Source organism: Ochotona princeps, chromosome 26, assembly GCF_030435755.1.
Source record: "Ochotona princeps isolate mOchPri1 chromosome 26, mOchPri1.hap1, whole genome shotgun sequence".
NCBI classification, from domain to species: Eukaryota; Metazoa; Chordata; class Mammalia; order Lagomorpha; family Ochotonidae; genus Ochotona; species Ochotona princeps.
Window position 1 is genome coordinate 9880974 of NC_080857.1, and position 13536 is coordinate 9894509.

At 45.9% G+C, this 13536-nt stretch overlaps 1 protein-coding gene across 2 annotated transcripts in view; it reads left to right on the top strand.

The window, feature by feature from the left end:
* The window catches only part of GALC (galactosylceramidase), a 46715-nt gene that overhangs the window by 31673 nt on the left and 1506 nt on the right, over window positions 1–13536 (top strand). For both annotated transcript variants that reach the window (XM_058655190.1, XM_058655191.1), the window contains 5 exons: window positions 4–96; window positions 1464–1614; window positions 5030–5210; window positions 8548–8711; window positions 10644–10720. In XM_058655190.1, the coding sequence (XP_058511173.1) occupies window positions 4–96; window positions 1464–1614; window positions 5030–5210; window positions 8548–8711; window positions 10644–10720 (666 nt within the window). The remainder of the gene's footprint in view (window positions 1–3; window positions 97–1463; window positions 1615–5029; window positions 5211–8547; window positions 8712–10643; window positions 10721–13536) is intronic.

Sequence of the window (13536 nt, forward strand, 5' to 3'; positions counted from 1 at the left end):
CAGAGTGAAATCCCAGAGCTGCAGGTGTGGTACACGAAGCTTGGGAAGTCATCGGCACGGGAGAGACCGCTCTTCAAGCAACTGGACTCACTATGGGTAGTTTTTGAAAAACAAAAGTTTCTGTTTTGCAAAAGTAAAGCCCCAGCTGGGTGTCCTGTATGGGTGGCAGGCACATTAGCAGGGAGCTGGCTTGGAAGTGGAGCAGCCAGGGCTTGAACTGGCACTCCAGGAAGGGTTGCGAGCATGCCAAGCGACTGCTTTACCTGCTGTGCCACAGGTGTAACTCATTAGCACTGCAGAGATAAAGTTGTCTGCAACTTGGGGTCTTGTTTGTTTTTGGTGGAAGTCCTTTTGCAGGCAGTACTGTTTCTAGGACTGTCTTTCGGCTACCGTCTCATCCTGGTGCATGGAATCACTGTTCCCTGGCCGCCCTGGGAGGAGCTTCCAGTCTCATTCCAGACTCTGTCTTGGCTTGTGCCCTCCGTGGAGATCTGTTACTCATTGCGGAGTCTCCGTCCCCGCTCCTGCATCCCGTCTAACTTCCTCAATGCTGCACTCCCGGGGTTACCTTGGCTGCCTCCTGTGTTCCCGGCCTCCCCTGCCGGACTGGTACCACAAGTGTGGATCTGAAATGCAGAGCTGGGCTTTGTCAGGCTCTTGCCTTGGGGTGCCTCTGTGCGCTGCTTTGCTTCTACATCCAGGCCCCACTCTCCTGGCCCTTTTCAGACTGAGCTTGCTGCAATTTTCGCTGCATAGCAGGCCTGATTTCCTGGCTCTGTGACTTTGCACACGCCCTGTCCCCCCAACCTCAAGCCTAGAATGTCTTTTCCTGGTAATCTTGTCTCTTTAAGACTTACCTGGGGTATCACCCCCTCTGAACTTGTCTCTACCCACTTAGTGGGGTGACCACCTGGGACCCTGGGCCTGTTTGGTTAAACACTTCTTCCTCTTCATCAGACACCCGGAGGACCGGGTCCTGCCTGTTAGTTTTATAGCCCAGGTGTGTGCTGCTGTGTTTATTGACACAGGGAAAGTTTCTAAGAGTGAATTGGCCCAATCAGGCGCACTACTTCACCTAACAGACACACACCTGCTATTGTTTTCTTGTAGTAATTTATGTTCTGACAGTCAGCTACTGTTCTGTGTATTGAGTTCTAAAAAAAGTCTATACGTTTTTCTGTGTAACAAATTGTTAGAAATGACATAATAGGATTAACTTTACTCACAGGAAAGATGAGCTTCATTTGTGGTTATTCCTAAGCCAGCGTATGGGATGCAGTCTCCCACAGATCAGACTATTAATTCATTATTAAAGATATGATTAAAGAAAAACCCTTTAACTGAAAGCAGTAGAAAAGCTTCTCAAAGTTTGCATGTAATGGAAATCAATATAATGGCTGCTTTAATTGTGAAAGGGATGAGTGTGTTTTCAGAAGCCTGTATGGTGGTAACATCTCTTTCAGCTGCTGGACAGCAATGGCCAATTCACACTGCAACTTCAGGAGGATGAGCTGTTCACACTCACCACCCTCACCACCGGCCGGAAAGGCAGTCACCCACTTCCTCCCGAATCCCAGCCATTCCCGTGCAGCTACATGGATGATTTTGACGATGGTAGGTGTTTTTCACTGCGATTTACCTTCCTCTCCATCTTCCACAGTAATAGGGTGGTTTCTGGCATGCCAGGTATATTATAGAGTGACTGTCAGAAAGCACATTGGTTTAACTCTCAAATCTCCTGGTGGTGGAAGATCAAATTTTTTGTATCAACTTGAAGACCTTGGATTTTCAGAACCTGGAAGAATATAGATTAGTGTCAGAATAAAAGTTCTAGCTTGATACAATTCAAGATTTGCAACTTTGTTTCCTAGCTTGATACAATTCAAGATTTGCAACTTTGTTTCCTGTTAGCACATTCTGGGCAACTTCCACTTACATGGAGGCTAAATCTTACTCATTCCTGACTTTCCACTGTGTTAGAAAAGCTAGTGCTATGGATATTTCTGTTTTCCTTGGATAACACAGCTCCCTCTAGCTGCCCCTGGGGGTTTTACACCAGTGTGAGAGCTCTCCTGGGGATCCATGGAGCTCTGCCCTAAAACTGCAAAGCCATGGATTTTGGATAACTTGGGAAAGCTACTGGGACAACAGTCAGAAGATGGGCTGTACTCATAGATGGGTCAGTCAGGAAGAAGGTTAGTTGTTTATAGGCTATGGGCTTCACAGTCCATGGCTCTGTCATCTGTTCCTAAAACCAGTTTCTGCAGGAGAGCGAAGTGGTTGGAACTGGCCTTGCTGGAGAGCAGCTTGAACGCCCCTTTGACTGCGGGAGTGCTTGCTCTGTCAGAGGAGACGCCCACTGCTAACAGGTGGCTGGAACAGAGGTTCTTGTCCTCCTAGAAGATTTCAGATGGGAGACAGAGAACAGTGGTGAGGCAGGTGGCAAAGTTCAGTGAGGTAGCACATCCATGGGAACAGACGGGCACCTCCTCAGAAGTGTCAGGGAGGCTTCAATCATTCTGCATGGGGCAGCCTAGGGAGTCACCTGTCAGGCCAAGTGGGCCTCTTGGCAAGTTACTGAGAGCCCAGTTGGTGTCCTGACCAGACTTTATAGGGGAATAGGGTCCAGTTCTTGCTTCTGCTTCTCCTTCTCCCACCCTCTTTCCCAGTACAAATGGTTTTCTGGGTATGAAGCTGGTGAAATGCCTCTCAGAGTATTAGCGTGCAGTATTATCAGACTGGGCAGCCCACTTGGCACTGGGCAGGGAGGATCGTGCTGGGGCAGGGGCCTGGGGAGTGCACCGTGCTGGGCCGCTCCTGAGCCATGTTGAGGCTGCTGGTTCCTGGGCAGGGGCCTGGGGAGTGCACCATGCGGGGCCGCTCCTGAGCCATGTTGAGGCTGCTGGTTCCTGGGCAGGGGCCTGGGGAGTGCACCGTGCTGGGCCGCTCCTGAGCCATGTTGAGGCTGCTGGTTCCTGGGCAGGGGCCTGGGGAGTGCACCGTGCGGGGCCGCTCCTGAGCCATGTTGAGGCTGCTGGTTCCTGGGCAGGGTCTCTGCTGTCTTCATACCTAATGCCACTACCCCTTCCGGTTACTGCCCTCCCTCCAGGCCTTGCTCAGTTTCCTAGGAAAGGCTCTTCTAGCAGATTGGAGCCTGAAACCCTTTAGGTTGTATATTGAAGTCCTCTCAAATGTGTTGTGTAACAAAGACTAGAGGGAGCTGAGGGTAAACTGGTAGTTTGTTTTCCTGCAACTCTTTGAAGTGACTTCTTACAAGAGTTCACATTAATTTCACCTGACATGACTGTCTTAGTGCTCTGTGGCTCATTGAGCAAAGTTAAGTGGATTTATTTTCAGGGGTCCAGTGTCCATGTTTGGCATGGTGCTGTTCATGACACGGAAGGACGCCTGCTGGTCCAGAACATTGTCCTGGGACCTGAACACGGAGACAGTTCTGGCTGTTCCAGTCGAAAATGCCAGATTTTATTGGCCATCAAGTGAAACTAAAAACTAAAGTCAAACCTGTAAGCCAGGACTTGGAACACCATACTGGAGTTCTTAATATTGTCCAATGAGATAATGATGTGAACGTAGTTGGAAAAGCATGAAGTGGAGATAGCTTTAAGATTTTACGATGAGGATTGTTCTTTGATAGACTTGATTATCATAAGATTATAATTTAATAAGATTAGAAAGGGGCCTAACCCCCAAACTGGTGTTGCTGCATTTTGGAAGATGTCTTATAAATTGATAATATGGCACCTTTTCTAATGTTCTTTGAGCTGAAGATTGTGTTAAGAGGGAGGCACGTTTGACGATGCTCCTCTTAGAAGTGACGAACTCTTCCCCTCTGCAGGCGCTGGCTTGTGTGCACCTCTCACTCGGTTCCCCCCTTCTTGCCTCCCTGGAAAGGAGGAAACATAAGATACAGAGACGCTACTTAGCTTTCGAAGGTGACAGTGACAGACTAAGCTAAGATTTAAACCTGGGTCTCTCATACCCCAGAACTCAGGCTCTGTGCTCGTCGCCAAATGCAGACATCCCACGTCACACGGAGTCTGTCTCTCCAGTCTGACAGCTTGACACGTAGTAATGGTGACATTACAAAGTCATTATCTCTTTTTTTTATTTTATTATTTTTTCTTTTTTTAACATATATTTTTATTGCATTTCCTTTTTATAAAATTAATTACATTGCATTATGTGATACATTTTTTTATGCACTGGGATTCCCCCTGCCTCTCCCAAAGCCCTCCCCCCACGGTGGATTGCTCCACCTTGTTGCATTTCCATAGTTCAAATTCAGTTGACATTCTTTCATTGGAGGTATTTACCAAGCATAAAGTCCAGCATCTTATTGTCCTGGTAAGTTCAATGGTTTCTTGGTGAGACCATCTCTGGTCTGAAGGTAGAGCCGGCAGAGTATCATCCCAATCAATTAAAAGCCCCAACATAATATTTCCAACCATTTACAACATTATGGCATTAATTGACATGGTATTGATTAACCAATATGTTAATAGGAAAATGCAGGTTCTCAACCACAACCTGTGACTTCTTCATAGACATTGCAATTTTGGTTTACATTCAACCGTGTTCTATACACCTTAAAATGGCTTAGATTGCTATTCAGCTGTCTCATGCCTATTTTAATTTTAGTCTTGAGCAGTTTATAGCATTGAAGCATGATTTCGCTGAACCTGGATGTTTTTCGGGTGGTCTAACTCTATAATTCTAACAGGATATATGTCAACAGTTTAGGTGAGCTTGTTTAGGAGAGGTGTGCAGAGAAATCTTCCATACCCCAGTTAGGAGCAACTAATCTTTGTGTCCCACCCAGTGAGTTATAAGTGCATCCCCGCTGACAAAGTCATTATCTCTTTATTAGACTTAAATCTTCAACTTTGGCAGCAGCAATGTTTATTCATTTCAAGATTTTCCAAAGTGTTTTAAAATCTTTTATTCAGTATCGGCGGGGAGAGCCTCTGAAAGGAGTTGCTACTAAGCGGGGTTCACTGTGTTCCGACAGATTACCCATACTTTAGTGAACCTCCGAATTTCGCTGATCAGACTGGCGTGTTTGAGTACTACACCAACATCGAGAATTCTGGAGAACACCGCTTCACCCTCCGCCAGGTTCTCAACCAGCGGCCCGTGACCTGGGCTGCCGACGCAGCCAGCACCATCAGCATCCTGGGAGACTACAGGTGGTAAGCGAGCTTGATGTCCCCAGCGTGCATGTGGCTGAGACAGCCTTTACCACTGTCAGGTCCTGCTAGAGCAGAGCTGTCCCGTGCGGCTCCTTGTTTGGGGCCACAGGTGTGAGACAGTTGTTCGATCAGCAAATTGTGCTTGCTGCCCCTGAAGATAGAGAAGGAGAAACCAAGTTAAACTCAGTTTTGAATGCTCCTATTATGTGTTTACAACACATATTACTTCTGTGCTCTGAAAGGTGGGGTGTTTCTCTCCACCAGCAAGTTGTGGGGCAGTCACCAGCTGGGCACTCCATGATTCAGTGCAGTCTTGATACTGTCTACCTGGAGCTAGTGTCCCCCCAGGGCTGGGGTTGGGGTTGGGATTTTGGGCTCAGATCCTAAGACTCCCTCTGTGCTTTAGGTGCCAGTTGCAAGCCCCTGGGGTTTTATCTGCGATTTCCATAACTCCACCTTGGGTTCTATAAGCCCTCCTTGGTTTCCTTCAATTTGCTTGATCAGTTCACAGAACTCAAAGAAACCACTTACTGGTTTCTCACAAACAATACGACAGAAGGCACAGTTGTAGAGCTCTATAGGGTGAGGCGTGGAGCAAGGGCCACCACCTTGCTGGAAGCTCTCTGAACTCCTGGATACTCACAGAGGCTTCAGTACGTGGACTTCATGGGAAAAGCCTGCAAGGTCTTTGTATCCAACTCTTTCAGCAGTGTTCCTCCAGGACATGGACAAAATCCCCTCTGGAATGTGCTGGCTCTCAGGAGCTACTAGTTGAGTTTCCATGGCCTTTCTTGGGGAGGGAGTTAATGAGCCATGAATTATAAACAGGTATGCCCCCCCCCCCCAAAATTATAATATTTACACCACTTCAGTATCCTTTTCTCAAGGGTTTCCAAATCATTGCAAGAGAAGTTTGAACCAAATTTAAAAATTGATGACATTGGGTCAAATTATAATTTAATATTTACTGATAAATAGATTTGCAGATTTTTCAGTTAGTTGTGTTGGTTAATTTGTTGATCTGGGCTGCCACCTGGTGGACTAATGCTAGACTTACACCGTCTTAGCTTTTGTAGAAAAGCCATTTACCTCTGGACAGTAGATGGCGATAGTAAACAGTAAATCAGCTTTAGCTGGTGGATGTGTGGTAAAGAGACAAGTTGTGTTTGTTGTTCACTTAGCGAAACCAATTTAACCTTCCCTACAGTTTAGTTACAGAATTTCAATGTGTAACTTAAACTCATTTTAGGTTTTTTGTTTTGTTTTTGTTTTGTTTTGTTTGCTATTTTTCCTATAACTAGTATATTTCCACTATGGAAAAAATAGCCACTCATAAGCAATCCAATTTAGATATGGCAGACGGTAAGGCTGAGCCACCAGACAGCCCTATCTGAAGCTTGGAAATTGGACAGGAGAGGGAAGGTATTTCTGAGAGGAGCCTTGACTTGCTTATCTGTAGAACGCTGCAGAAAGTCTCGTTCTATTCTGAATTGCCTTCCTGCCAATTATAAGTTTCCCTTCTAGTCCCTAGTTCTCCCACAAGTCTAGAGAAACTTTAAAGTCTTCAGTCATGGGAAACGTGACAGCCCTGTGCAGAACAGTTGAGGTCCCACAAGGAGTTCTGGGTTGATTTAGTAGTCCCTGGTGGGCTGCGCCTTTTCCTTTCTTGGATAGATTCCAAAGGAGTCTGAGCCTAGAACCAGAGTCCCAATGCCAGTGCAGAGCAGTCCTCCAGGTGGGACTGGGCCTGTGGTGTCAGCAGTGGACCTGTAAGTTCAGACCTGCCGCACGAGATCCTGTAACGGAAGCCCTCTTGGGCCACTGGCACTGCCTGCCTGGCTTCCTTTGAGAGGGAAATGTGAATAAAGCTCTTTATTCAGCATCCTGTGGCAGCCTTAATCTTTTATGAGTGTCTGGGTGGGGTGGGGGGGGAGAAAGACAGGATCAGGGACAAGACACAGACATCCCATGGACTATAAGGATGACAAGTTGTTTTATCAGAACGTACAAGTGGTGTGTCCTATTAAGCAAGGCAACAAAATGATTCCATTGAATCACATAGGACTTCAAACTGTCCTTAATGAATATTTTTGGAAGCCCCTCCCCAGGGCAAGTTCAGACTCAGCCAATCATAAGCTTACCTCAGTCAGAAGTTTGGGAGCATTTGCAGAGAAGTGACATCTTCTCCCTACATTAGGAGGGGCAGTATTTTTTTTTATTAATTATTTTGCATTATGTGACAGTTTCATAGGCTCTGGGAATCCCCCCACCCCTCCCCACGCCCCTCCCCCCTGGTGGATTCCTCCACCTTGATACAGTATTACAGTTCAAATTCAATCAAGATTCTTTCCTTGCAAACGTATACCAAGCATAGAGTCCAGCTATTTATTGTCCAGATGGGTTGAACAGTTTCTTGGGGAGACCATTTCTGGTCCGAAGTTAGAGCTGGTAGAATATCATCCCAGTCAGTTAAGAGTCCCAATATAACATCGACAGCAATTTGCAACATTATGGAATTGACATGGTTTTGAGTAACCAGTATGTAAAAAAAAAAAAAAAAAAAAAAAAGCAAGTTCTTAACCACAACCTATGATTAGCTCATTGACATTCTATTTCATCTTAGTATTTAGCCATTTGTTGTGTTGAAGTATAATTTTGCTGATCTTGGCAGATTTTAGGATAATCTAGACTGGCTTGTAACTCTAACAAGACATTTGTCGACATTTAAGGAGCAGAACATTTTTTTTGGTGAGGAGTGACTAATCTTTGTGTCCCACCCAGCGAGGCATGAGCCAATCCACGCCAGCTCTTTCCTGTCAGATTCCAAGCTCTACTTTTTGTTGTTTGTCTATTTATTTTAGGTTTTTTTTTTAGTTTGTATGATTGTTTGTTTGCTGTGAGGGGTTTTCGAAGCGATCCCGATGGTCATTGCAAGGGAGAGTGGGGGTCCAGAGGTGGAGCCAGGCTCAGACCAGAGAAAGCTCTCCTCCCTGGTCCCGAAGGACGTTTATTGTTCTGTTTCTGCGGACCGCTCAGGGCTTCTGGTTGTTTTTCCGATGACGTTGGTTTCTGCACGGTAGTGTTTGGACTTCTTCCATCCCATGTGGAAGCTCCGGTTGGGGGTGGGTGACCTCAGAGTACTCGGTCTCCGAGGGCATCCAATTCCCTGTGGCCTCCTTGGCAGTTGGGATATAGTCCTTGTTGCTCGTATTAATAGTTTGTGGTGAAGGTCTGGGAGTCTTCATGGTTGGGATCCAAGCTTCCTCCTTCCCACCTGCTCCACTCTGGAGAGGAGGGGCAGTATTGAAGAGTTCTAATCACCTGTTTGCTTCTGCAGGACCAACATGACTGTGAAGTGTGATGTTTACATAGAGACCCCCGAGGTGGGGGGAGTGTTCATCGCAGGAAGAGTAAACAAAGGGGGCACGCTGATTAGAAGTGCCAAAGGAGTTTTCTTCTGGATTTTTGCAAGTGGATCTTACAGAGTTACAGGTGATCTGGGTGAGTAGCGTCTCTCGTAGCACGTGACTGTAAAAAGTTATTTATTTGAAAGGCAGGGTTACAGGGAAAAGGAGAGGTACAGAGATGTTCCATCCCCTGGTTCAAAAGCTGGGGCTGCACCAGGAACCAGGGACCATTTCCGGGTCTCCCCCCTAAGTGGCAGGACCTGGGCATCTTTGGCTGCTGTCTTGGGTATGTTGGCAGGGAGCTGGACAGAGAAGCAAAGCAGTGGGACTCACGTGGCACTGCAGTGTGGACTCAGGGTTGTAGCAGCTGATCAACGCGCTGCACCACCGTCCATCCCGGCGCATGACTAAGTGAGCTCTCACTTGGAGTGCGTGCTTCTCACTTGTTCGAGTGATAAGCCCCCTCTGTTAAATATGTCCAACACGACGCAACCAAATGCCAAATCATGCACAATACGGAGTTACTGAACCAGTATAAGGCTAGGCAGCTCAGTTAAAGATAGAATAATTGGAGAAATCTTTTTAAGGGATTGGAGATGTGCACCAACAGTATGGGGAGGGATTTTACAAACTGGGGTGATGTGGGAGTGGGAGGGAGAGGACACTTGGAAGTGTCGCCATCAAAGACTAAAAACGCTGCCTTTGTGCTTAGGGAAGTAGAAGAAAGATTGATGTGCTTAAAATGGAGAAATCCTGTTTGCTGACACTTGAAAAGAACCCGACTTTCCTCATTCACACACGACTTGGATGTGGAAGGGCTTCATGCGGAATAGCCGCTTGGCATGTGCCCAGACGGGGAGCAGCGTTACGGGCACAGCGCTTGAACTGCCGCCTGTCATGCTGCCGTCTCGTCTGAACCCTGGTTCAGTCCCAGATGCTCTGCCCCCTAGCCAGCTTCCCCTGAATGTGACCAAGAAGCTGGAAAGCCCACTGCTGGAGGCCGCTTACGTGGGAGACTTGGATGGTGCTTCAGGCCCCGGATTTGGCCTGGCCCAGTCCAGCTCTTCTACCTATTTGAGCCAGCAGGTGAAATACTCTGTTTACCTTCTTCTCTCTTGACAGCTCTGCCTTTCAAATGGAACAAGGGAGAAAAAGTGCTCAGATTGGATTTAATCCAGTTCATTTGATTTCAGTACACATCACTTCATTGGAACTAGACTTTATTGTGGTGATTTTTCTTGATTCTTATTCTCTTGTCTTCTTGCATTAATTGAAAAGTCTCTCTTTGGTGGTTTGCTGCTCTTTGCCTTGCCTCTGTCAATAAAATAAAAATTAAGGAGGGACTAGGTGACAAGGGAATTGCAGTAGGAGTTGTGGAATCTTAGTGTGACTAGTCTTAAAGGCACCTCACTGATTTTTCTAATCCAAAACAACAAACCGGAGGTTAATTGATTTGCTCAAAGTCTCAAAACAAATTAGCGACAGCCACATAAGCAGGAATTTGAATCTGTCTCTCTGGTCCCCACGTGCTGTAGACTGGCTGCATGATCTCATCTAGGGTTTCTCCCAGGCATTCAGATGAAATAAATCTAAAAACTAGCTGATTCTTTGTGCCCTGTCAGCTTAAATTGATATTGTGACTGCGTTGGCCATTCTATCAGGGAGGAGTCTTGGGTCATCCTTGCTTCTGCTCCCTCGCCTCTGTCCCTTCAGGAACAAATGTGTGTGAACCACAGATACTAACAGATGGTACTGTGGTGGATTTTTCTGTCCGTTTGTCACCAGTTCTTGTGTGAGCACACACAGGCTATGCCTTGCTGTAGATCTCAGTACATCCTTTTTGACTGTGTAGCCGAGCTATGAATGTTTTCAAGGGGAAACAGAGCTGGAAATAACAGACCATAGTTCTTTTTCGAGCCTGACTGTATATGTCAGTACCATTTTGGACACCCCTCCCCACTGAATTACGTGATTCTGTGATTTAGATTTCAAAAATAGACCAGTCATGATAATCTTTATGTTACAGCCGGATGGATCGTATATGCTGCAGGACGGGTTAGAATCATAGAGAAAACATGGTATACACTCACGTTAACTATTAAGGTAAGCATTGCTGATCAAAATGTCTAAGTTAAATGCTCTTTTGTGTGCCTTTCTAGAATTTTCCATCGTAATATGGGAGAGAGAAAGTATGGGAATTAACAGAAACAGGCAGGGTATGTGCCATGGAGCCAGCCAGCCACCTGCCTTTCAGATGACAGAAGGTGGCAATCACCAGCAGCCACCTTTATCAGACAGAGAGATAGAGACAGAGCTCCTGTGTGCTGCTGGTTCACTCCCCACATGCCTGCAATCATGGAACCTGGGACCTAAGATTAATCACTATGTTTTAAAACGCTATTTTGTTTTGTTTTGTTTAAACTGAGGAATACTTGGTGGATAAAGTCAACAACTGAATCATTGAATTCAGGTACTCGAACCGTGACTAGAGTAAAAACTTATTGGTGTGAAAACTTCACAGAAGTTTGTTTGGTTTTCAGCCATCAAACAGTGCTGTGTACACTGATTCCCTCAGATATTTGTTGTTAGAGAAGATACTAGGTAAACCACAGCATCATGGACATCTAAAAACTGTCAAGATTAATTGTTATGAGTTCTAGTCAACAAGGCTTCCAGGCATGCTGCGTATTATCCCTGTGTGTGCAAGTGTGTGCGGAACTTGCTTCTAAACTGTCCTGTGCTGGCACCGTATTTCACATTATGCTGTCTTTCTGAAATCTTCAGTGATGTGGTTTGTTGCCTTGAATGCTTCAGAATTCTCTCCTGGCCACCTGCTGTAAAATAGTGCTCATGTCACTCAACCTGCCTGCTAGTGTTTCATTTGCCCTCAGTGCTTTACCGCACACACTGCCCTGCTTGTGTTGCCCTGGTCCCCCAATGGCACCCCACCCCTCAGGGACTAGTCTGTCTCCGTTCTCTGCAGCACCTGGAAGATGCCTGATGGGTGGTCAGAGGCGAAAGCTCAGTGTATTCTCATTAAATGAGTAAGTGGAAATTGTAGGGTGAACCTTCTTTATTGTTACTTTTCAGAGTTATCTTTTCTACTTGTTCTTCACTGAATTTTGAAAGCAGTTTTCAACTCTACAGAAAAATACTGCTGATACGATGAATTTATGTAACAATTTGGAGAAGATAACTTTTAAAATAATGTGTTCATTCTACATTGTATCTCACCCTTGCTTAAGAGCTCTTATTACGTCCTTCAGTCTGTTTTTACTTTCTGCACATCTCTGACTAAGGTTGATTTTATTAATTGTAAGAAATTTTAAAAAGTCAACACTGGGATGTGAAAGGTGAAGTTCCCTAATTTTTCCAGGTGACTTTGTATGTCCAGTTAGGAATCAGACAGATGCGCCGAAAGCTGCCGTGTCCTGGCTCCTCTCCCGTTCCTCCTTCCTCATCCAGGCTTTTTGTTCTCTGCTTTTGACACAGCCATCCTCACTCTCTGAGCTGCTGGTTCTAGTATGCCTTTCCTATCAAGTGATTTGTTGCTTTTAGAATTTAGCTCTTGTCTTGCTCCCAGAGTGGACAGGGCTTTTCTTACACCCACTCTGATGCCTTCCCCCCGGGTATTTCTTGTTCTGTCATCTGTGGGCCTTCTGTTTTCCCCGACATCTCTGTTGGATGCCACATACTCTGAGAATCTTTGTCCAACCATCCAACTGAAAGCTGCATCCCTTATTCTACTATAGCTTATTTTGTCAGCTTATTTTGCTATGCCCTTCTTAGGAAGACTCAATGAGATACCATATATGAAAGCTTGGTATAGTACCTAATGCATGCTAAGAACATAATGAATCAAGTTAATGTTCTTATGAATGGATGTGCGTGGAGCCCAACTGATTGGGGTTTCCTTGGTGCTGTTACAGAGGCTCCCGGCCAGGTATTTCCCCGTCTCCAGCTTGTGTGCTTACGTGCCAGGTGGAGCTTAGTTCTGTGAGATTGTCTTGAGAGTTAATGGTGCCTCATTCTTTCATTCAAGTTTTTTATTTTTATCCACTCTTTTGATGAAGTACCTTTTCTTATAGTAGGGTTATAGCATGGAGCAAGACACACACCATTCCCGTTTTAGTATAGAAATTCCTCCACAGGGACAGGCAAGCTCTTTCTGTGGAGAGCAAGAGCATAAGTACTTTGGGTTTTGTGGGTCCCTGGGGTCGCTTGCAGCCTCTCAATTCCTCTTAAGGAAGTACTGACCGTACGTAAGAGAACGGGTTTCTGCCAGGAAAACTTAATGTACAAAAATAGATGGCTGGTCTGTGGGTCATAGTTTTCTAAACTCCTGTTCTAAAATTTAAGCTTGTAAATAAATACATAAATAATCATGAGGGGAAAAAATGGGCCAATAGGAAGAAGCAGCTTCCCTGCTGTCATCGTCCAGTGAGGGCAGTCAGAGATGAGCTTGCTAATCTTAGACCTGACAATGAAGAACCTGAGCAGACAACAGGGCCTCGGCAAGAGCAGGCCTGGCTGTTCCTGTCTCCGGGACCTCGGCCTGCAGGCCCGACGAGCCGTAGCCCAGGATGCTAGCAGGGAGGAAGAGGAGAGGGGTGATGCAGCGCAAGCCTTGTGCTGGATAGGATTTGGTAAGGGAGCCCCTGGGCTCGGTGTTACTGTGTACCGTCCCATCAGTATTGCAAGATGTTCAGTGAGGACAGTTAGATGACTACATGGCTATGTGGTCTAGGGGCTGTGGCTCTAGGATAAGAGTGACCTGGAGCCAAGCCCTAGTCAGGGTAACAACTTCTTCAGTGTCCCCATCCATACATAGACTGAAAGAACCAACTTATGATGCATTGCTTTCTACTTCTATGACTTCCCAAAACTGATTGACTCTGCTTCTTGACCTAGTGTTTCGG